At 36.5% G+C, this 25,722-nt stretch overlaps 1 protein-coding gene across 2 annotated transcripts; it reads right to left on the bottom strand.

The window, feature by feature from the left end:
- Window positions 1–437: 437 nt before the first annotated feature.
- ZUP1 (zinc finger containing ubiquitin peptidase 1) lies at window positions 438–25,312 on the bottom strand. Of its 2 annotated transcripts, none has more exons than XM_027551136.1 (10): window positions 25,003–25,312; window positions 22,513–23,088; window positions 18,276–18,386; window positions 16,203–16,324; window positions 14,179–14,347; window positions 9,586–9,774; window positions 9,131–9,296; window positions 5,388–5,539; window positions 4,373–4,593; window positions 438–679 (listed from the first exon to the last, which is right to left on the bottom strand). In XM_027551136.1, exons 2-10 carry the CDS (start codon window positions 23,072–23,074, stop codon window positions 632–634), a joined length of 1,740 nt encoding a protein of 579 aa, XP_027406937.1. In that variant the 5' UTR covers window positions 23,075–23,088; window positions 25,003–25,312; the 3' UTR covers window positions 438–631. The 2 variants fall into 2 exon arrangements, with proteins under 2 accessions (XP_027406937.1, XP_027406938.1); XM_027551137.1 differs by having other exon boundaries at window positions 25,055–25,312.
- Between the last annotated feature and the right edge of the window lie 410 nt (window positions 25,313–25,722).

Genomic DNA, 25,722 nt, shown 5'->3' with positions numbered 1-25,722 from the left:
GGACACATTAAACATATGACTCTCACAGTTATATAAGAGTGCAAATATTTAACAAAAGCAAATTACTCTTTTCAGAACTATGCCTATGAAGTATTAAGGTTCTTTCTATCTAGTGAGGAGGGAATTTCATTACATATATAATAACAGAATAAAGCAGAATGCTATAATGGTAAGAGCTTGGAGGTGAGACAGTCTGGGTTCACATCTTGGATTAGGGCCACTTTCTTGGGCAAATTACTAATCTCCAAAGTTTCAGCTTCCTCATAGGGCTAATAACAGTATTTGTCTCACAGAATATAAAATATTTTGGAAATCAAACTAATTAATACATGCAAAATACTGAGAATACCTAACACAAGTTAGAACTCAACAAATAGTCATATGACTATAACACAAAACTAGTTTCTGAAACATGGATAAATCAAGAAATACAAAACTCACAATGCAAACAAGATATTTTATTGGAATAATTACTAAACAATGAAGCACTAAAGGTATAATTTAGACATTTTAGAAATTAAAATATAAATGGAGTATTTAGAAAATTCACAGATTCATATGTTGTATTAAGGTTAATACTGGAATTTGGAAAACAAAGAAAAATTCCACAATCACTGAAATGCTGACTTCTTCAAGGGATCTTCTCAGCTGTAAAGACTTGAGAAGCTTGTCTCCTAGCCTTGAAAAGAAATTTTAAAAATGTTAAGTGAGAAGTCAATTAATTAAAATATGCATTATCATCTAATATCAAAAAAGCTAAAATCTTGGATTTTTTTCAAGATAATGAAAATTCTGTAAGGAATAGTACAACTTAAATTTAGGAAATTAGGAAATAATTTTTAAAGTCAATGAAAAAATAGAGAAATTAAGGAAACAATTCCATTCACCATTGCAACGAAAAGAATAAAATACTTAGGAATATATCTACCTAAAGAAACTAAAGACCTATATATAGAAAACCATAAAACACTGGCGAAAGAAATCAAAAAGGACACCAATAGATGGAGAAATATACCATGTTCATGGATCGGAAGAATCAATATAGTGAAAATGAGTATACTACCCAAAGCAATCTATAGATTCAATGCAATCCCTAACAAGCTACCAACGGTATTTTTCACAGAGCTAGAACAAATAACTTCACAATTTGTATGGAAATACAAAAAAAACACCCTCAAATAGCCAAAGCAATCTTGAGAAAGAAGAATGGAACTGGAGGAATCAACCTGCCTGACTTTAGGCTCTACTACAAAGCCACAGTCATCAAGACAGTATGGTACTGGCACAAAGACAGAAATATAGATCAATGGAACAAAATAGAAAGCCCAGAGATAAATCCACACACCTATGGACACCTTATCTTTGACAAAGGAGGCAAGAATATACAATGGAGAAAAGACAATCTCTTTAACAAGTGGTGCTGGGAAAACTGGTCAACTACTTGTAAAAGAATGAAATTAGAACACTTTCTAACACCATACACAAAAATAAACTCAAAATGGATTAAAGATCTAAACATAAGACCAGAAACTATAAAACTCCTAGAGGAAAACATAGGCAAAACACTCTCCGACATACATCACAGCAGGATCCTCTATGACCCACCTCCCAGAATATTGGAAATAAAAGCAAAAATAAACAAATCGTACCTAATTAAACTTAAAAGCTTCTGCACAACAAAGGGAACTATAAGCAAGGTGAAAAGACAGCCTTCAGAATGGGAGAAAATAATAGCAAATGAAGCAACTGACAGACAACTAATCTCAAAAATAAACAAGCAACTCCTGCAGCTCAATTCCAGAAAAATAAACAACCCAATCAAAAAATGGGCCAAAGAACTAAATAGACATTTCTCCAAAGAAGACATACAAATGGCTAACAAACACATGAAAAGATGCTCAACATCACTCATTATCAGAGAAATGCAAATCAAATCTACAATGAGGTACCATTTCACACCAGTCAGAATGGCTGCGATCCAAAAGTCTACAAGTAATAAATGCTGGAGAGGGTGTGGAGAAAAGGGAACCCTCTTACATTCTTGGTGGGAATGCAAACTAGTACAGCCACTATAGAGAACAGTGTGGAGATTCCTTAAAAAACTGGAAATAGAACTGCCTTATGATCCAGCAATCCCACTGCTGGGCATACACACTGAAGAAACCAGAACTGAAAGAGACATGTGTACCCCAGTGTTCATCGCAGCACTGTTTATAATAGCCAGGACATGGAAGCAACCTAGATGTCCATCAGCAGATGAATGGATAAGAAAGCTGTGGTACATATACACAATGGAGTATTACTCAGCCATTAAAAAGAATACATTTAAATCAGTTCTAATGAGGTGGATGAAACTGGAGCCGATTGTACAGAGTGAAGTAAGCCAGAAAGAAAAACACCAATACAGTATATTAATGCATATATATGGAATTTAGAAAGATGGTAACGATAACCCGGTATGTGAGACAGCAAAAGAGACACAGATGTATAGAACAGTCTTTTGGACTCTGTGGGAGAGGGAGAGGGTGGGATGATTTGGGAGAATGGCATTGGAACATGTATAACATCATATGTGAAATGAACTGCCAGTCCAGGTTCGATGCATGATACTGGATGCTTGGGGCTGGTGCACTGGGACGACCCAGAGGGATGGTACAGGGAGCAGGGGGGCGGTGTTCAGGATGGGAAATACATGTACACCAGTGGCGGATTCATGTTGATGTATGGCAAAACCAATACAATATTGTAAAGTAATTAATCTCCAATTAAAATAAATAAATTTATATTAAAAAAATATAATGAGAAGTAATACCAAGTAAAAATGCAAAGCAAATTTGAAAAAAAAAATTAAGAAAATTTGAGATAAAGATAAAACACAAAAAATTAAAAAGAAAATATCACCTTTTTATGGAATAATGAATCAAAAGTAAAAATCTGGCTGAAATTCAGAGAGAGACAAGTAAAAACAGGGAAGGAGAGATAAAGATGAGACTATGAGCAAAGAAATACCACCAATGCCTCACTTTCAAGATCAGAAAGATAACAGCCAAATAAAATACTCAGCTAAACTCCATCTTAGTATCTAACCTCATCTATGATCTCAAGTTATCTGTATACTGGTGAGCAAGCATCTTGCTTTTTCTAACAGTTAAAATTAACCTCTAACTTCATTCAGCCAAATAAATGATAGGGTTAAAAAAAAGGAATGCAATTTTGGTATTTAAGTCATTGCAAAGAAACCTCTTTGCACAAACATTTGCAAAGAAACTTATCATAATTAAATTGAAGAACTTCTTCAACAATCCTTGCCTTTATATCCCAAGTTGTGAGGCTAAAAAGATTACTCTAGCTCTCTCTCTTTTCAAACAACTTTAGTTCTTTCCCTCATGATCCTATTATTCTTCATAAATGCTCCTCTCTACTGCGGTGTCTCTTCTCCCTTTGAAAGTGAAAGTTGCTCAGTCTTGTCCAACTTTTTGTGACCCCACAGACTATATATATAGTCCATGGAATTCTCCAGGCCTGAATACTGGAGTGGGTAAGTGTTCCCTTCTCCAGGGGATCTTCCCGACCCAGGGATTGAACCCAGGTCTCCCACATTGCAGGAGGATTCTTTACCAGTTGAGCCATAAGGGATGCCCTTCTCTCTTTAGAGGGAAACAAATGTGGAGTACTTAAGAGGGACTTTTTTTCTTCAAGATTAGAGAATTGTGCATTTTCTAGACTTGATATGCTACCATATAGCTTCTGTTTATACAAATGGAGGGGATCCACTTCTTAGGAATTTTTCTATAATGTACTGCTCATCACTTAAATGCAAGGGATAAAGAGGCAACACCACTGGAGTTAATTTCTGGAATTGTATATATCCAGTAAGTATTATGTGTATGAACAGTTCTTGAATCTGAAAGAAAAACATGTCCCTCAGAATACTTAACTCTCTCAATAGTGTGATAATTATATCTCCAATAGTACATCCAATACATCCAAGTGCCTAACATAGAGCCTCAGGAATCTTTAGAATCACATTTAATCAACCAAGACCAATATGAGCTGGAACTCCTTTTAGACTTTCTTATCATACTGTTGCCATTTTCATTACTCCCTGATAATCAAAATTAAATTACGTATTATAAAATTAAATATTTTTATGAAGTTCTCAGCAAAGTATTTGACAATATTTGGGTATCATCTGAAATTTAAAGATGTCCATTCTGGAATTAAATGAACAACAACATATCTTTGCCAATCTAATATTATAAAATGAGGAGTTAGGAGTTACAAAGGAATAACATTGATTTTTAACTTAAAAATTTTACACTTTGAAGTTCAACCTGTCCAAGCGTCACATGAAAAATATTTAGATACTTACAATTTTCTCCTCTGAAGAAAGCACACCTTCTACTGCCACTATCTGGTATTGCTTATGTTTTAAATTCCCCACAAACTTCCGTAGTTGCTTGAGACTGCTAACTTCCATGTCTTGCTTTAAGAGTTTCTGCATTTCTCGAGAAGGACACCCAGGATCAAATACTAGTAAACATAATGTTCGGTTTTTTTTCTCTTCAATTCCAACAACTGTTCGACTATGACCTATAGAAATATCAAAAAAGAGTACATATATAAATGTGAGAGAGACACTTATTTGAGCAGGTACATACAGGTGTAAGTTACTATACACACACACACACACATATATATAGACACCTTATATATACTTTTTATGTGTGTTTCAAATATAAATACAGTCAGTCCCTCTGACATATTGCTTATCTGAGTTCTTTTAGTTCTCAGACACAAAACTTTAGTTCTACTTCCTAACCTCCAGTTTTCTTTCGTTCAATTTTAGTTTTCCAAAGGCTTCATGACAAAATATTCTACTTCTACTATGCCAAATATTTTAGTTTCTTTTCCTAATCCCATAGTCCTTTTTATTTAAGTGATCTCAGATAAAAGGATTTGAAATTTAACTGCTGGGGGACAAAAACTCATGGTTCCAAGAGGTAAACAAAAGTTAAGCAAAGTAATGCAGGGAAGAGGGAAAGGAAATGCCAGTGCTAGAGAGGGATGAGTAATGAGTTAAAAAATTTTAAAGGGTGGCCAGGGAAGGTCTCATTGAAGTGAGGAAAAGCCCTGAAAAAAATTAATGATGAACAATAAAGGCAGAGGTAGCCCTGAATCAGGTAGCCCCAAAGATATCAAGGATATCATCTATTACTGCAATGTATTATGATGATGCTATAGCTCTAAAAATCAGAGTAATGTCAGTGTACTTCTCTCCTCTCATTATCAGAATCTTAACATACTCTAAAGCAAAAGCTAATTAGTTGTCTTATATAAATAAATCATCTTATAAGTTACACTCAGTATCTATAAATTATACTAACCTTGATGCTGAAGATAGATAGGAGGTTTAGATGTACACACTACTTTTGGACTTCCTTCTCTCTCTGAAGCATAGTAGCTCAATATCCACTCAAATAAGCGAGGGTGTGTACCCAAAGGACCAGTTGACTTGTGAAAGTCAACAATACGGCACCTATAAAATAATTTACAAAATGGATTATTTAGAAAATATTTTAAAAACTTTTTTATAAATGGAGTTATAAAATGCAAACATTTTAAATTAATTTTATTTCATCATTATTTTCCTAAGAAGAAATAAAAGTTTATTATTTATCTGAAAACTGTTATTTTAGGAGGAAATTCTTTAATAACTTAAGGTTGATGACAGCTATCAAAGTTACAAAAATTTTCTCACACAGAAAATCTCCCTTTGTAGTAAATGAGGATCATACCTGATTTTAAAGAGTCTACATATAACCTGAGACATGGGGACTTTTATTCTAAAGTCTCTAAACCTGACGATTACTTAGAAGTTGATTTTTAATTCCTCAGCAGCCATGAGGAGCTATCAAAAATATCCCAAATATTTTTCCTGTCAGTTCTCTCAAATTTCAATAATAGACAAGAAAAGAATACCTGTGAAGATCATAGAAAACCTGTGTGTACCCCCATCTATACATCTATCTATCCTCTATTTAGCAACAGACCATACTGGTACTGTTTCCTCAAGAGGAAGTCAACCATGAATAAATCAAATTATTTTAACCAGGAGCATTATTTACACTTCTCAACAACTATTTTAAAAAGACTGAGTATAAAGGAAAGGAAAAACAATTAAAAGCTTTATTTTCACTTTAAAGTATAGCACAGATATCCTATTCTTGTCTTTCTTGGCCATAAAGTTTCCAGACACACCCACATTGCACTGGTTGCTATCTTCAGCCTCACCAAGTTTAATGTTGATAACTTTCAGCTGATTACTCCTGAGCTTTAAATATTGAAATGAACTTCTGGAAAAGCTATCAAAAAGTAAGAACAGTGATCTGGGGTTAGCAGTTGACTACAAGTTTAGATTGAGAATTTGCATAGTATTCTATGGATAAATTCACAGAGAGCAAAAGGAAGACATTTAAATAACTAGTAAACAAATTGAGGGTATAGTAATAAAAAGGCTTTACAAAGAACTAACTTATTACAGGTACCAAGAAAACAGCTTGATATATCAGGTACTTTAAACAAAAATTTTCCTTTCCTTAAAAATGACTTAAAAGCTCAAAACATGATATAGTATAAACAATCTGAAGGTGTGACCAGACTGGCAAAAAGGAAAAGAAGAAAAATTTAAAGGGCATTAAAACAGTCCTTTGAATTTAATAATTCAAGAAAGTTATTATATACACAGTCATTTTTCTATTTAAAATTCAAGAAGTATTTTTATCTCTGAATATAACTCATATATAGAAATGATGTAAAACACTGGCAAAATGACTTGGAAACAAACATAAAAGGAAATATACAGTCATGAAGCTTAAGGCAAACTTTCTATTAAAGATGATCATAAGCATTTATCTCTGATGCCTCTTGAAAGCCCAACAACATAATACTGAAGGAGAAAATGATTTAAACACCTATGGAGAAAGAGAATAGGGTCCAACAAGAAACTGGCACACATTTCTGGAAAATGGATAGCAGGAGAGAGTAAACATAAAAGTGAATGCAAAGAAATAGAGACAACTTTCTTAAAACCCAAAAGAGGACAGAAGTTTAATGAACACCAGGTATTGGGTAGAATAGTACTGAGGCTGAAAACAGAGATTAACTCGAAGGTTGAATAAATAGAGCAAATCACTAATCAACTCCTCACCTAGTGGAGGAACTATAGGCAAGAATGGACTCTGAGAAAAGAGCTGTCTCTTATACTAATATTGGAGAGTCCCCAACCACACAGCAAACTTCCACCTAAGAAATGAAGTTTTCTCAACTATAAGCGCCAGAAACCCTACAGGACTGCCAATCAGCTTTTTTAGTGCCTCATTCTTCACTTTAGGAAAAACAGTAAGGATTTTTAAAAGTTAGAAGGAAGTCTTCTAAATGAACAGACTAAAATAAATAGACATGAAACTAATTTAACATGGAGGAAACAGAAAAATGCAAGGAATAGAAAAATTTTACAATCATAAAAGGCTATGATGCTATGAAATTACTCCTTAAAATCAAAAAACATTATTGTTAAAATAAAAATTTCAATACAGTAGTGAGGAGATAAAGTTGAGAATCCAGATAGTAAAACAAAAAGCAAAGATCAAAAAGTAAGACATGACCAGTGAACTCAAAAAGTCAAAAAAGTTCAGGGGCCAACAAACAGGAGTGCCAGAAAAAAAAAAAAAAAAAAAAACTGGAGAGATCATAGTCATCAAACAACAGTGAACCCTTAAGCTCTTACTGCATGCCAGTCACAGTCTTAAGCACTATATCATCACTACAACTCTATGAAGCAGTCTCTATTTATGTGTTCTTTTTTCAATGGTGGAACTAGGGTACGAACAAGTTAAGTCATAGAGTTAATAAGCAGAGAGCTAGAATCAGTTGTAGGCAATTTTACTCCAAAAAGTCTAAGCTCTTAACCACTATGTGCTTAGTCCCTCAGTCATATCCAACTCTTTGTGACCCCATGGACTGTAGCCCACCAGGCCCCTCTGTCCACGGGATTCTCCAGGTACATCTTGCCTTCTCATTAAGTAATACTTATTGTTAGAAGCTAGTAGAGGAACAACTTGAAGAAGTGAAGTCGCTCAGTCATGTCTGACTCTTTGCGACCCTGTGGACTGTGGCCTACCAGGCTCCTCCGTCCATGGGATTCTCCAGGCAAGAATACTGGAGTGGGTTGCCATTTCCTTCTCCAGGGGATCTTCCCAACCCAAGGATCGAACCCAGGTCTCCCGCATTGGAGGCAGACGCTTTAACCTCTGAGCCACCAGGGAAGCTTAATCTAATCCATAAATGATTTTGAGTTAAGAATAATATAGCAACACAAACTATCACTCAGTAATAAGACTAGGCATCCTTTCTTAGGAAGCTAATAAAGGAAGTGTTCAAGTAAAAGAGAATAATCCAAAAATGAGAAAGACATGGAAGCCAGGAAAAAAATCCAGGATCTAATGCAACAGAATGAAGAACTGCAACACGATTAGAGCTATGGAAAGGATCTAGAAGCAAACAATCCAGACTAGAGAAGAGGACAATCGGGTTCAAGAAAAACGTCTCCAGGAATAAGGAGTACCTCAGATTACATAAATGGAGTTTCTGCAAAAACTTTACCATGATGCAGTCAAATAGTAAAAGGGAAAAGGTAAGGCAATTCTTAAGGAAAACTTTAAAAAGCTTTTCAGGAAAGATATAAAATCATTAGTGAATAATATTTACATAGTTATGACTCTAACTTAATAAAAACTGGAGATTTAACCATATTATAAAAAGTGAGGAGAAACAGGTGGGAGATATAAGGAGAATGCAACAGGTAATGTCTAAAGCTGACAAACCAAGAAAAAGCCATGAAAGCATATTATTTAAAAACAATGAAAGTGACAGCCGTCTCTAAGAAATAAAACTTGAGAATAGAGAAGAGCAAGAAACAGGGTATGTGTGGTTGGTTTTCATTATAAGTCTTTAATTTTATTAATGCTACTTAAATTTTATTTTTAAACTATCCCTTTGATAAAAAGCACAAACAACAAAAACTTCCTAGACATAACAATAACATTAACTTGGCTTTTTAGGTACATACTTTATCCTCAGGGAGGTGAGAAGGGTATATATTTCACATGCTCCAATCCAGGCCTTTGTTCCCTGTAACTTGTCATTAAGCTGAGAGGCACCCTGTGGATCAAAACCTTCCTTCCATGCATCTTCAATCATAGACTGAATTTTTGGAATGCAAGGAACTGACATACCTAAAATTATACAAAGCAAACATGTAATATGACAGTTACTAAAGTACTGAATAATACTAAGCAGTACATCATATATTCTACAAGAAGCTAACATTTATAAGACAGTTATTTCTGACATCTACTATATCATTTTCTCTTCCTACAACCAGAATGAAGACTTTTAATGCAAATATCCACTAAAATACATCTTTATTAAAACTATCAATTTTAATATGCATATTATATATTAATTCATTCCACATCATATGTATTTATTAGATGGTAGATTCAGAGTCTGTATTTCACATACCTTTCAAGCTATCATCATAAGCATCATTTTGCAATAATGATGAAAGCAGCATTTGGAAATTTCTGTAACCACAACCCCAACCTTTATCACCAAAAGATGAATGAAAGTGATCCACTCCTGCAGAAAGCCACACACGTCTCACATCTGTGGCAGCATTCTGATAATACCTATAAAGTGCTTCCATAATTCCTAAAGTGGAAAAGAGATATAGAAGCTTTAGAAGGGTATCACCTTTCTATGTCTGTCTCATACATTTCCAGTATCAATCTCTTTTTCAAGGGCACATGTAAATCCTGCCAATTCCATCTTCTACCTTTTTACTGACATAGTCTTAGTTATTGTCCTGCTTGTTTTACACAATGCAAGGTTCCTAATACTAGCGTATTACTTATGCTGAATTGAAATTGTTTGCATTTTTCATTTCTGCATCTACAGGGCCTAGCACATAAAAGTACACTGCTGAACGAATGTTATCTCTCCATTTTATTATACATTATGCTGGATATCATTCTCTCTCAAGCTCAGTTCTAATCAGTTTGCTCCCAATTTAAAAACCTCATTATGGTTTATCACAAAGGGTTGATTTTTATGTGATATAACTACTTCCGGTTGGCATAAAAAAATACCAAGATCTACACGAAGGAATTGTTTTTATGTACATCAGATCAGATCAGATCAGTCGTTCAATCGTGTCTGACTCTTTGCGACCCCATGAATCGCAGCATGCCAGGCCTCCCTGTCCATCACCAACTCCCAGAGTTCACTCAGACTTACATCCGTCGAGTCAGTGATGCCATCCAGCCATCTCATCCTCTGTCGCCCCCTTCTCCTCCTGCCCCCAATCCCTCCCAGCATCAGAGTCTTTTCCAATGAGTCAACTCTTTGAATGAGGTTGTTTCAGCTGGAGTTTCAGCTTTAGCATCATTCCTTCCAAAGAAATCCCAGGGCTGATCTCCTTCAGAATGGACTGGTCGGATCTCCTTGCAGTCCAAGGGACTCTCAAGAGCCTTCTCCAACACCACAGTTCAAAAGCATCAATTCTTCGGTGCTCAGCCTTCTTTACAGTCCAACTCTCACATCCATACATGACCACAGGAAAAACCATAGCCTTGACTAGACGAACCTTTGTTGGCAAAGTAATGTCTCCGCTTTTCAATATGCTATCTAGGTTGGTCATAACTTTCCTTCCAAGGAGTAAGCGTCTTTTAATTTCATGGCTGCAGTCACCATCTGTAGTGATTTTGGAGCCCAGAAAAATAGTCTGACACTGTTTCCACTGTTTCCCCATCTATTTCCCATGAAGTGATGGGACCGGATGCCATGATCTTCGTTTTCTGAATGTTGAGCTTTAAGCCAACTTTTTCACTCTCCACTTTCACTTTCATCAAGAGGCTTTTTAGTTCCTCTTCACTTTCTGCCATAAGGGTGGTGTCATCTGCATATCTGAGGTTATTGATATTTCTCCCGGCAATCTTGATTCCAGCTTGTGCTTCTTCCAGTCCAGGGTTTCTCATGATGTACTCTGCATATAAGTTAAATAAACAGGGTGACAATATACAGCCTTGACGAACTCCTTTTCCTATTTGGAACCAATCTGTTGTTCCATGTCCAGTTCTAACTGTTGCTTCCTGACCTGCATACAAATTTCTCAAGAGGCAGATCAGGTGGTCTGGTATTCCCATCTCTTTCAGAATTTTCCACAGTTTCTTGTGATCCACACAGTCAAAGGCTTTGGCATAGTCAATAAAGCAGAAATAGATGCTTTTCTGGAACTCTCTTGCTTTTTCCATGTATATATATAATTTTTTTAACTTTTTATTTTATATTGAGTATAGTTGATTAACATTAACAATGTGATAGTTTCAGGTATACAGCAAAGTGATTCAGTTATACATAATTCTGTTCTTTTTCAAATTCTTTTTCCCATTACGATTATTATATAATATTGAACAGAGTTTCCTGTGCTATACAGTAGGTCCTTGCTGGTTATCCATTTTAAGGGTATAAATATTTAAAGAATATAAAAGGATATGTTTATGATATTAAAGATGCAGGAATTTCTTAAATAAGACACTTAAAAGACACAAGTAAAGGGAAAGATTGAGAAGTCTGATTACATTCAAATTTAAAATTCTGCCTAATTAAAGACACCATATACAAAATTTGGGCTTCCCTGATAGCTCAGCTGATAAAGAATCTGCCTGCAGTGCAGGAGACCCCGGTTCAATTCCTGGGTTGGAAAGATCTTCTGGAGAAGGGATAGGCTACCCAACAGTATTCTCAGGCTTCCCTTGTGGCTCAGCTGGTAAAGAATCTGCCTGCAATGTGGGAGACCTGGGTTCAAGGCAAATTATAGATTTGAAGAAGAAAACTGCTCTTCATATCATCAATGAATAATTAATATCTTGAATACTTAATGGACTGCCAAAAATCAATAAGAAAAAGACAAAAAATCCAACAAAGATGAGAAAAGGGACTAGGTTATTTACAGAAGACGCGAACTCAGGAGACATCAGAGAAATACAATTAAGAGGTGTATCTTACCATTAAATGGCAAAAACTTTAAAGAGTCACAATATAAATAAAGTGTGAGTCAAAAACACAATGACCTAATGTAGGTTACAACCATTCTAGAAAACAATTTCGTAATACTCAATGAAATTAATTATGCAAATGCCCTTTAATCTAGTATTTCTAGTCTGGATGTTAGAGAAACTTTTGAGGAGGAAATCTGCTCATAATTTTTAAGAATAAAACACTGGAAACAATGTAAGTCATAAAAGCAAATTCTGTGCAGCAAAGTGAAAGCAGCACAGTTTAAGAGTCAACATATTTAAGCAAATTCAATCAGAGCATACATATTGTATACCAACTTACACATAGTTTAAAATATAAAAGATTATATATTATTATGGAAACTTACATACAAGATAAAATTACTAAAACATATATGAGATTGATAAATACCAAATTCAGGATAATGATTCCCTTTGTGGAGGAGGAGAAATTAGAAATCAAAGAGGGGTATACAAGGGGTCTAAAATACATATAAAAGGTTTTACAGCTTAAAAACATTAAGTTTCATAAAAATTGGGTAGCAGGAACAAAGCTGTTTCCATATAATCTTTTTTAACTATACTAACAGATGGTCATGTATGGATGTGAGAGTTGGACTGTGAAGAAGGCTGAGTGCCGAAGAATTGATACTTTTGAACTGTGGTGTTGGAGAAGACTCTTGAGAGTCCCTTGGACTGCAAGGAGATCCAACCAGTCCATCCTAAAGGAGATCAGCCCTGGGATTTCTTTGGAAGGAATGATGCTGAAGCTGAAACTCCAATACTTTGGCCACCTCATACAAAGAGTTGACTCATTGGAAAAGACTCTGATGCTGGGAGGGATTGGGGACAGGAGGAGAAGGGGATGACAGAGGATGAGATGGCTGGATGGCATCACTGACTTGATGGACATGAGTCTGAGTGAATTCCAGGAGTTGGTGATGGACAGGGAGGCCTGGCGTGCTGCGATTCATGGGGTCGCAAAGAGTCCGACACGACTGAGTGACTGAACTGAACTGAACTGAACGGATATGTTTTTTTAAAATGTGGAAAATATCAGGAAAAAATACATTCTTTGGAACAAGGCAGATCTGATTGTGAATACCAAATGGGCTATGCAACCTCACCTTGTGCTACTTTGCTTCAGTCATGTCTGACTCTTTGCAACGTTATGGACTGTAGCCCTCCAGGCTCCTCTGTCCATGGGATTTACCAGGCAAGAATACTGGAGTGGGTTGCCATGCCCTTCTCCAGGGGATCTTCCCAACCCAGGGATTGAAACTGTGTCTCTTATGTCTCTTGCATTGGAAGGCAGGTTCTTTACCACTAGCGCCACCTGGGAAGCCCAACCTTACCTTAGGAAAGTAATTTAATCTCTCTAAGTCACAATTTTCTCATCCAGAAAAATATAATACACAAGGTTTTTCTTTTGAGAGTTACATGATCCAATATATAAGGTCTTAATGTCTAAAACTATACTGAACAATATGGCAGAAACTATTTGCATATGGTTATCTGAACATCTGAAATGTGGCTTGTCCAAACTCAGATGTTCTGCAAACTAAAATACACATTGCATTTTAAAGAATGTACAAAGATTGCAAAATACTGCACTGATAATTTTTAATACTGATTACACATTGAAATATATTTTGGACATATTGGAAAAATATTAAAATTAATTTCACCTAGTCTTATTTTTCTAATGTGACTAATGGAAATTTAAAATTATTTATGTGGCTCACTTACATTCTACTAGACAGCAATTGTCTGGAAAATAGTAAGCTCTCAATAAAAACTATTCTCAAAGGTCCATTTTCAAATGTCAAGTAAATTGATACAAGATAAAAGTGAATCATTTACTATAAAAATAAAAGATCAGGAGTTTCAAAACAACACACAAAAAAATTATTTGAATACATGGTCTCACCTAAAACTATATAAACTGTGGGCTGTGAAAATCAAGCACAATTCAAATAATCCTATTACTTCAGTGATGTATGAAATATTAAAACCATGATTTGGATTAAATACTCACCAGACGTTTTTGTTTTTCCATCATCAACACCAATAGCTAATGATTCCATCATATCAGCTTTTCTTCTGTGAAATTCAGATGGATGCATTCTTCCCCTATTTACTTCTATCTCCATATTTCGTAGCTGCTGTTGTTTGTACCCTCCAGAATTATCTAAACCATATTGTCTCTATTGAACATAAAAACAAATGACTTAATTTTTATGTCCCTTTACATCAATGAGGTGAGAAATTTACCACTATTTTATATATCTGGAAATATATTTTGAAACATTCTGGTTTATTGACTTCTATATAAGTCAACTTACAGATTTTTATGAAAAATAATTACACAACAAAAAAATCCCTGAGTTAATAAGAGCCTTTCCCTACAAACAACCATTACGGCAAGAAACTTCTTTTCCTTGAAGTAGGGAAAGTAGAGAATCCAGTCTTCCTACTAATGGTAATGTGAAAAGCAGATGAGTTCTGACCATTCTGCTGATTTTTTTGAAGACAACCTATCAAGGAGCCTGTACTTCTTCCCTCGTTCCTAGGCTAGCCTACAAAGGCCTACTTAATCCACAATTCACTCAGGTATTCACTCTATGCAGTAAATGAACTATATTTTTGCATACTGACAGAAAATCTAAAATAATATGTTAAAACAGCCCCTACAAAAATATTTCTGAGATCTAAACAACTAACCTGCAAAGTTACATAATAAACGTATACTCCCTTAAACATTGAAAACTTTTGTATTGATAATATAAGGTAGAGAAGATATAGGAAAAGTCAACTTTTTTCTCCTCTGAATCTTGGTGGGAAAATAATTATGCAAATAGATGAGCCACAGATGAGAAAAATAGCCTAAATTAGATATTCTAAAGAAAGAATAGCCATGTGCAAGAAATCAGAGGAAAAAAAGTTAGAGGTCAAACAAGTTCAGGAAGATTATGATATGTACAATGCATATTAGTATATTAAAGGCTTTAAGAAGACATCAGGTACACAAACCTGTTTAATTGAACATTTTCAAAACTATTCATTCATAAATCCTTTTTATTCACACATTATCCTATAAGCACATAGAAAAAACATTTAAAATCTATGAGCATTATTAGCAAATGACTACATAGTCTACAGCAAGTTAGGACTGAAAAGAGTAGAAAAAGTTGTTAAAATATAAAAGAAGCTACCAGTTTAGTTCAGTAGATACTACCATTCACCTAAAATAGGCTCAAACTTCATAAAAAAGCATTTTCCATTAAAAATGGTTCTTCCTAAATTCCTGAACTGCAGTCACTAAAAGAATTTAAGACTCAGGAGACATTAATTCTAAGTTTCTGTTTTAAGTATTTATGCAAACATTTAAAATTCTGAGTCTCAATTTCTTAGTTTTCTCCATTAACGTAAGTTTAAAAGTAGGCTTCACCATTTAATACTGCCCAATCCTGAACAAGTTAAGCTACATAAGCACTCTTTGTTTCCATTTCTTCCTCTGCTGTTCAAAAAAAAAAAAAAAATCTAAAATAACTTTATGGAGTATGGAAGACTATAAGATACTTTACATCAGGGTCCCCAACTCCAGGGCCACAGACTGGTACCAGTTCATGACCTATCAGGAACCAGGCCGCACAGCCAGAGATGAATAGTAGGTGAGTGAAGAAAGTTTCATCTGTATTTACAGCCGCTCCCCATCACTTGCATTACTGTCTGAAACTTGTCAGATCAGCAGCAGCATAATAAATGTAATGCACTTGAATCAACCTGAAACCATTCCCCTGCCACTCCAGGCCCATGAAAACACTGTCTTGGTCCCTGGTGCCAAAAAAGCTGGGGACTGCCGCTTTATAACAAGTGTTTGCTCCAGTATGCAAATGCATACTTATGAATGGTGGTTGTTATGAACAATAAAAAATATATGTAAAAAATATTTTGTATTATAATAAAGACAAAAATAATAAGCTGAAGTCTTAACAGCATGTTTGAAAAATAAGAACTCTAACTAAACCAAAATAATATAATTATTATTAATCTTTGTACCTGCAGCTTCTGAAATTCTTCCATTTCTTGTCTTGATTCTTCAGATCTCCTCTTTCTGTCTTCTTCTTGTTGAAGCTGTTGAGCCAACTCTAGATCTCTAGAACACTGGACTCTATTCACACCTATTATATATTTTTAATATTTAGAATAAAAGACTGAAATCAAGGCTCACTTATATGTTAGTACATATTTTTAAAATGGAGTAAAGGCTATTATTTTGCCATTTATTCATGACTATGATGTCATAGAAACACTGAGTATAAATCCAGCAGAACTTAAACTGCCTCTGTAAGGGTACAACCTCCACTTAAATCACTAATATTCACCGAGTGTTTAGGCTGTGACAAACACTTCTCATTAATTATCATTAATTATCTCATTTGGATCTTCATAACAGTTAGGAAGTTAAGTATTATTATCTATTGAAGAAATCAGAACTTAAGAGAAATTAAGTAGCACCCTGGAGTGGTGCCCCTCATTAATACATATAAGGCAGATTGGTTTTTAAGAGAAATACTTGGTTGCGGTGGGTATGGTGGAAATAATTAAGGAATAAAAAAACAAGTGAGCAAAGTACAGCTATTAGATCACAACCTAATGTCTGACCTCAAGCAAAGAGTATAACTTGCCCATTTTGCTCTCTATCCAGTGTGCTACATATCCATTATTCAGTGCTCTCTGGCTAGCATCTCCTTGACCTCCCAATTTGATGGTTTAATTATGTATCTAAATATTCTTTCTTTTCCTTCAAATCTCTCAGCCTCTGATACCTCTTCCTAATTGGTCCCCACTTTTACTGGTGGAAATACACAATCCAAAACTGATTTTTAGCATACTTATAAGGCTATCTACAGTGATTCACTCAGACTCACCTCAGACTCCAGCCTATGGAGTACACATAGCCTATGTGTAAGCCTATGGAGGTTACAGAATAACTCATGTACCCAAACAAAGCTTGGGTCTCCCTGGTGGCTCAGTGGTAAAGAATCTGCCTGAGACCCGGGTTAGATCCTGGAGTTGGGCAGATCCCCTGGAGGAGGGCATGGCAACCCACTCCAGTACCCTTGTCTAGAGAATACCATGGACAGAGGAGCCTGGTGGGTTGCAGTCCATAGCGTCACACAGAGTTGGACAGGACTGAAGTGACTCAGTAGCAGCAGCAGCATACAAAGCTTATCATAAACAAAGAATTATCAGAAACTCAACTTCAGAGTTATTCTTCCACAGTAATTAGTAAAGAACCAACACAGTAAAGAACTGTCCCATCTTTACTGCAGCAATTCTCATCTTGGTATTAGGCTGAGTGATCAGGTAATGCTGTCCATGGACATCACTAACTGTACCAGGATCGCTGCTAATGAATACTAGAAACCTCTGCAGTAACAGGAGATATCTATGTACCTTAAGAAACTGATATCCAGTAGAACACAATTGGTTTCTCTTTTTGTCTACTTTATATTTTGTTTCAATGGAATTGTGAAACTCAAATAGGATCTTTCCACTTCTAAGACACCATCATGATTACTTAATCAATGCCACTAGCAAAAAAGATAGGGAAACAGAAGAAAACTTTAGAATCTCTTGTAAAACTAGTCAGTGGTAATAAAGAAGCTAGAAGAGTAGTTGAAAATGTACTTGAAAAACTTTAAAGTCACATACTTCACATTCTTTTTAAAATTACATGTGCCATATGGCAGCTTCTGAGTTCATAAACAATTTTTACTGTTAAGATGTTAAATTCAATTACTTCCAGCTGCTGAAAGAATGGCCTCAACTTTTAAATCAAAAAGATTTTAAAAATGGTACAATATTTCATTATCTTCTGATGTTCTGGGTCAAAACCCTGGATGCACACCCCTAATTCAATTGTTGGTCACACCAGTTAATCCTTTACATCTTTTCTGTGAAAAATCTTTGACAAGTTGAAGCTGTATTAAAATTTTTTTAAGGGACAGATTTATTTTTAACCAGTGTGTTTTCTTCCCCTCTATAACACTAATCTAAAAAGTAGATAAGTGTCTAGGAAGTAGAAATTAAATCATAACATCCTTATCTTTAAACATATAGTCATACCTTGTCCAAAGCTGCTTTCTTCCAAATGCAAGTCAACATGTTCCTGCAGAATATGGTAGTTTGTACAGACGAGCCCACACATAGGGCAGTCATAGAGTAGTTGATTACAGTCTGTATTAGAGATATAATTTAGTTGGTTTTATTTTTAAAATCTTTAGATTTTTCACATCAAGTCAAAGACTGTCTACTACTCACTAACTATATTAAGTAAAAACTCTTTGTAGTTGGATTTAAAGCAATTTTCTACTTCTAGATGAAAGACTGAGCACAAACCTCTTATCACTACAGTGAAAGGAAATATTAATAATAAATATTCAGCTCTGTAGTCAAAATAAGAAAAGGAGAAAGGAAAATCAAATGGTAAATAGTGGTCAGTCTAGATATGGATTTTGGGGGCTGGATTCTCAGTACCCTCCAAACTAAGTAGTGATGTGCAGAATTCAAGCATTTAGCATAAAGCTGGACATGGATCAAATGCCCTAGTTTGCAGGATAAGATCAAAGAGCTGCATCCATTAACCAGCACTGCAGACAGACAGGTACAACTTGCCCAAGAGAGAAATGGTACTTCTATAAGACCAAGACCTAGCTGATACTGGGTACAGATGTTATTAGAAAATTACAAATTAAAATAAAACAACACTACATATATATTAGAATGACCAAAATCTGGATAGTCAAAATCTGTATGATCAAAACTCTGGTTTTTCTTAGTCATGTATGGATGTGAGAGTTGGACCGTAAAGAAGGCTGAGTGCTGAAGAATTGATGCTTTTAAACTGTGGTGCTGGAGAAGACTTCTGAGGGTCCCTTGGACAGCAAAGAGATCAAATCAGTTAATCCTAAAGGAAATCAACCCTGAACATACATTGGAAGGACTGATGCTGAAGCTGAAGCTCCAATACTTTGAGAATGAGATGGTTGGATGGCATCACTGACTCAATGGACAGGAGTTTGAGCAAACTCAGGGATATATCGAAGGACAGGGAAGCCTGGTGTGCTACAGTTCATGGGGGTCACAAAGAGTTGGAGTGACTTAGTGACTGAACAACAACAACAAAATCATAGACAACACCAAATGCTGGCAAAGACTTGAGCAACAGGAACTCTCATTCACTGCTGGTGGGAATGCAAAATGGTCCAATCCCTTTGAAAAAGTCTGGCAATTTCTTATAAAACCAAACATACTATTACTACATGATCCAAAATCACGAATTCCCTTGTGTTCACCAAAATGAATTGAAAACTTCTGTCCACACAAAAGCCAGTACAGTTTATAGCAGCTTTATTCGTAATTGCCAAAACTTGGAAGCAACCAAAGGGACCTTCAGTAGGTGAACAGATAAACTGTGAAACATCCAGAAGAATATTATTCAATGTAAAAAAAAAAAAAAAAAAAGCTATGAAGCCATAAAAAGACATGGAGGAATCTTAAATGCACATTGCTAAGTGAAATAAACCAATATGAAAAAGCTACATGGCATATGATTCCAATTATACAACATTCTAAGAAATGCAAAAACATGGAGACAGTATAAAAAGATCAATGGTAGCCAGTGGCCACAGAAAGGGAGGATGAACAGGTGGAGCACAGGGGATTTTCAGGGCAGTGAAGCTATTCTGTATGATACTAAATACTAAATGGTGGGTTCGTGTCATTATACATTTGTCAAAACCTGTGTACATCACCAAGAGTGAACCCTAATATAAACATGGACTTTGGGTGATATTGACATCAATGTAGATTCGCTGACTTTGACAAATGTATCACTTGGTATGGGTTGTTGAATGCTGGAGGAGTTTAGGAGCATGTCCGTATGGACAGAGGGTACTTGGGTACTCCCTGTACTTTCTACTGAATCTTACTGTGAACCTGAAACTTTCCTAAAAAATAGCATTTATTAAAATTCAAAAAATGAATATATGCCCTCTCCTTCAGTTCAGTTCAGTCGCTCAGTCGTGTCCGACTCTTTGTGACCCATGAATCACAGCACGCCAGGCTTCCCAGTCCATCATCAACTCCTGGAGTTCACTCAAACTCATTTCCATCGAGTTGGTGATGCCATCCAGCCATCTCATCCTCTGTCATCCCCTTCTCCTCCTGCCCCCAATCCCTCGCAGCATCAGAGTCTTTTCCAATGAGTCAACTCTTCGCATGAGGTGGCCAAAGTACTGGAGTTTCAGCTTCAGCATCAGTTCTTCCAATGAACACCCAGGACTGATCTCCTTTAGGATGGACTGGTTGGATCTCCTTGCAGTCCAAGGGACTCTCAAGAGTCTTCTCCAACACCACAGTTCAAAAGCATCAATTCTTCGGCGCTCAGCCTTCTTCACAGTCCAACTCTCACATCCATATATAACCACTGGAAAAACAATAGCCTTGACTAGACAGACCTTTGTTGGCAAGGTAATGTCTCTGCTTTTGAATATACTATCTAGGTTGGTCATAACTTTCCTTCCAAGGAGTAAGCATCTTTTAATTTCATGGCTGCAATCACCATCTGCAGTGATTTTGGAGCCTAAAAAAAATAAAGTCTGACACTGTTTCCACTGTTTCCCCATCTATTTCCCATGAAGTGATGGGACCGGATGCCATGATCTTCGTTTTCTGAACGTTGAGCTTTAAGCCAACTTTTTCACTCTCCTCCTTCACTTCCATCAAGAGGCTTTGTAGTTTCTCTTCACTTTCTGCCATAAGGGTGGTGTCATCTGCATATCTAAGGTTATTGATATTTCTCCCGGCAATCTTGATTCCAGCTTGTGCTTCTTCCAGCCCAGCGTTTCTCATGATGTACTTTGTGTATAAGTTAAATAAGCAGCATGACAATATACAGCCTTGACGTACTTCTTTTCCTATTTGGAACCAGTCTGTTGTTCCATGTCCAGTTCTAACTGTTGCTTCCTGACCTGAATATAGGTTTCTCTCCTTAACCTTTCATAAAAATTATTCAAATGAATCAGACTTAAATGTAAAATTCAAAACTTCTAGACGATAACATGGGACAGGTGACCTTGGGTTTGCCAGAGTTTTGATACAACACCAAAACATGAAAAAACACCAACCCATGAAAAAAGAAATCAAATAAGACAAACTTCATTAAAAGTAAAAACTTCTGATCTGTGAAAGACACTGTTAAGAGAATGAAAAGACAAGTTTCAGACTGGGAGAAAATATCTGTGAAATATTTGCAAAATCCAATGAAGGACTTGTATCCACAATATATAAATTATTCTTAAAACTCAACAGTATCAAAGAGACATATGATTCTAAATGTGTATGCACAAACAACAGAGCCTCACAATACATGAAACAAGTCTGATATAGCCTAAAGGAAAAACAGACAAATATACTGGGATATATAGATATATATAGATCATAATTGGGAACTTTAACCTCCTTCCAAAAACTGGTAGCATTGCTGGACAGGAAATTAGTAAGGACATGGAAGATCTGAACACAAACAACACACAAATATAGACAAATATAGAACATTTGATGCAACAACAGCAGAATATACATTTTTTTCCTCAAACGTCTATGGAACATGTGAACATGCGCTAAGACAGACCATATCCCATATCTTAGGCCATGAAACAAATTTCAATAACTTCAACAAATTCAAAGGAACTTAAATCATAAAGTTTGCTCTCTGATCAAAAACGAATCAAAGTAGAACTCAGTTAACAGAAAATCAGAATCCCAGACAATCCAGATGCCACTGGCCTGGTGGTAAATAAAAGAATACCCTCTGGAAACTGGTCTTCCCTGTGGCTTAGATAGTAAAGAATCTGCCTGCAATGCAAGAGACCCAGGTTCCATCCCTCAGTTGGAAAGATCCCCTGGAGAAGGAAATGGTAACCCACTCCAGTATTCTTGCCTGGAGAATTTCATGGACAGAAGAACCTTGTAGGCTACAGTCCATGGGATCACAAAGAGTCAGACAGGACTGAGCAACTAACACTTTCATTTTCACTTTCTTCCTCTGGAAACTAGATTGTGAGTCTACTTCTCCTCAGAAAGTTTCTACAGCTACTTTTGAAGTAGATGAAACATTTATTGTTTGCATCAAAACTCTTTTCCATTATCGTAGTTTCATATTATAATAATGGCAAATGAGCAATGCTATAAACTTAAATTAAAAACACGTTTGTAGTGATCTTATTTACAAACCAACTTTTGGGATACTACATATTAAATTGAGACTCATGCTACTTATTATATAAAATGAATACTTTACCTTCTAACGGAGTGTCTAAAAGATCAGCATGCTTTGTTTTCACATGAGTTTCCATATCTTGACTATTATCTTCTATTTTTCCACAGAATGGACATTCAGGAGGACTGTACATTGTTTCATAAATTGATTCTTTAATTTTGGTTCGGTCAGACTGTTTTTCTGTACTTTTCAGGAATTTTCTAGATTCAGTTAAGTTCTCTGAATAAAAGTCTTTATGTTTTAAAGTACCATCCTTAGGCAGGCTTTGAGCTGAAATCTTCGGCTGATTAGATGCACAAGCTGAATGAACACTTGAATTAATGTCTGCTCTGCACTGTAGGCTGCTGTCCTTCCTGTTATCGGAAATTCCATACTGTACTGTATTAATCCTCTCAAAGTTTCTTTCTAGTTCATTTTGCTCAAAATGAGCAGTTTCAATATGAAAACACATTTCATCATAATTCACACCTGACAACTTGCAAAATGGACATATAACTTCATTTTCCATGTGAACAATTAGGAGGTGAGCCTTCATGTCTGGTTCTGAGGATACTGTTTCACCACAAATATCACAAGATAGCATGGTAGAGCCGGTAACTAGAAAAGAATACAATGTTATTTATGTTAGAAAGTAAGAGCTGAAGAAAAAGAAAATACATTTTATAAAAGGATTTGGAACAACTATATTTGTTATTTATAACTAGATTATTTAGATGAAGAAATTTTCAATGTCCTTACTGTTCCTCAAATATACTATTTATAAATCTCAACCAAAACTTCACTACTGTATTTCAAGTTTATGGTTTGGATAAAACAAAGGCAAAGCACAAGTGAAGTTGCTCAGTCGTGTCTGACTTTTATGGCCTGTAGTCCATCAGGCTCTTCCATGCATGGGGTTTTCAAGGCAAGAATACTGGAGTGAGTTCTTATTTCCTTCTCCAAGGGATCTTCCTGACCCAGGGATGGAGCCCTGGCTCAGACTCTTTACTGTCTGAGCCACCAAGGAATCCCTAAACAAAGGCAATGATACAGCAAATTGAAATAAAAAATTTTTCAAAAATTTCAAAGTGTGTCTGGACTGAGGTGAAGAAAAAATAATGTATATAAACTCGCCCAGGTAAAATAAGCCAAGTAAGAGAAAACAAAGAGAAGAAACCTTATCAACCAATATATCTAAATACAAAAATTTTAAAGTTATTAACAATGAGTTGCACAAATAAATTTCATAATAGCAGTTAACAGTTGAAGAGTTTTACATGTCAAACTAATTTAAGCACCATTACTATCATTCTGGGCTTCACTAATAGCTCAGCAGTAAGAATTTACCTGCAATGCAGGATCCAACCTGCAATGTTGGATCCCTGGGTTGGAAAGATCCCCTAGAGGAGGGGACAGCAACCCACTCCAGTATTCTTGCCATGAAAATCCCATGTACAGAGGAGCCTGTCAGGCTATAGTCCATGAGGTTGTAAGGACTGAATTGACTGGGCACACACGATCATTCTAAATGAAGGAAACTGGCTCATAGTCACCAGCACCAGAAAATGATTAGCCAAAATGCTAACCCAGTCAGGCTCCAGAGCTGCACTCTCCACCCAAAATATAAAAAAAGCACAGTAAACACAGTTTCGGAGAAGGCAATGGCACCCCACTCCAGTACTCTTGCCTGGAAAATCCCATGGACGGAGGAGCCTGGTAGGCTGCGGTCCATGGGGTCGCTAAGAGTCCGACACGACTGAGCGACTTCACTTTCACTTTTCACTTTCATGCATTGAAGAAGGAAATGGCAACCCACTGCAGTGTTCTTGCCTGGAGAATCCCAGGGACGGGGGAGCCTGTTGGGCTGCCGTCTATGGGGTCACACAGAGTAGGACACGACTGAAGCGACTTAGCAGCAGCAGCAGCAAACGCAGTTTAAAAGAGCACCGATTCCAGAGCCAAGAGAACTGGGTTATAATCTCAGGTTTCATAATTTTAGATGAGACACCTCACCTTTCTGAGGTTCGGCCTACAAAATGAGCTGTACTGAATCAGCAGTCACTTCTGGGTTTTACAAAGTTCTGGCTATGACACAAATTTTGCTAAGACGTTTTTTAAAAGCAAGCACAGTCATAACCTTTCTACTATCTAGACTATCTTTCAGCTAGGAATTGTTTTAAAACAAACAAAGTGAAAATAAGGAAACTATCCCCACCATTTAAGTAAATTTAGTTTCATAAGATCGCCCAACTTTGTCTCTCCTCCCCCCCACCCCTTTTCCTCAGACAAGTGAAAACAGTCTCTGATTTTGATGTAAATTCTCCCAAACCATCAGTGCAAAGAACGTGACACCCAGAGAAGTTTCTTCTTTTCCCGGGCCAGGACCCAGAAGAGTGTGCTTGAGCTCCCCAACACTTAGATCAGAACAAGTGGATGACAGATGTGTGGAGGTCGGCGAAAGGTGCCGGAGCCTGCCCAAAGATCCATGCCAACGTCCCAAGGCCAGGACGTGAAACCAGTCCCGATACTAACTGGGTCAAAGCGTTGGGCCTAGGGATCCGGGGCTGGGACGGTCAGTTCCTACCGGCCTGCAGAGCCGGCCGCTGTCACACTTTCCTATGCTTGGCTTCCTCTTCGGATCCCGCAGCAGATGTCGTCTGGCTCGCGGGCAAAGGAGTGCTGCCCGGTGTCGATTACCTTTCCCGGCCTGAAAATCTGAGGTAGGCCCTTATTTTTACCCAGAGACTCACGGTTAACCGAGAAGAGAACCGGCGACTCTGAAAAGCCTCAACCCACAGACGCAAATTCAAAAAAGCTTTTCCTCTCTTCCCCGGAAGAGAAGGAATCCCAGCATGAACCTCTGCACGCTAATCTGGGTCGTAGTGCATTGTGGGAGTCGTAGTCGTTTTCCCGTCAAGGTTCCAACGCCTAATTTAAGAGGAGACACTAGACTCAGAGGTCTCTATAAATGAATTCCCAGGTTGGGTCCTAAGGCATTACGCGAATCCACAATACCCACTGTCTAGGGCCTGACTGAGTAGCACTCTATTACACCATCAATCAAGGGCTTATAATGTTACAGCGTGCCAAACTCCGCGAACTATGGAGGGTGGCAAAGACCTGTTTTTGCCTCAAGGTTTCAAGATAACGCTATTTTGACCCCTGATTAAAAATATGAAACAGCTCTTGGTACTTAAAAAATACAATATCAGAATTTAAAAAATCGTATCAATAGAGAGCTGTAAGGTAACC

This window comes from Bos indicus x Bos taurus, chromosome 9 (assembly GCF_003369695.1).
Source record: "Bos indicus x Bos taurus breed Angus x Brahman F1 hybrid chromosome 9, Bos_hybrid_MaternalHap_v2.0, whole genome shotgun sequence".
In the NCBI taxonomy this organism is placed as follows: domain Eukaryota; kingdom Metazoa; phylum Chordata; class Mammalia; order Artiodactyla; family Bovidae; genus Bos; species Bos indicus x Bos taurus.
The sequence above is the reverse complement of the archived record's forward strand: the minus strand, read 5'-3'. Positions and strand labels throughout refer to the sequence as shown.

What these genes read in the sequence shown, in the direction of transcription:
- ZUP1 (XM_027551136.1), bottom strand. Translation starts at nt 23,074, where the DNA reads ATGCTATCTTGTGATATTTGTGGTGAAACAGTATCCTCAGAACCAGAC. An exon ending in TTTAGACACTCCGTTAGAAG is followed by an intron (nt 18,387 to 22,512) that starts GTAAAGTATTCA and finishes TCTCTAATACAG; the next exon opens with ACTGTAATCAACTACTCTAT. An exon ending in TGGAAAAACAAAAACGTCTG is followed by an intron (nt 9,775 to 14,178) that starts GTGAGTATTTAA and finishes TTTCCACTTTAG; the next exon opens with GAATTATGGAAGCACTTTAT.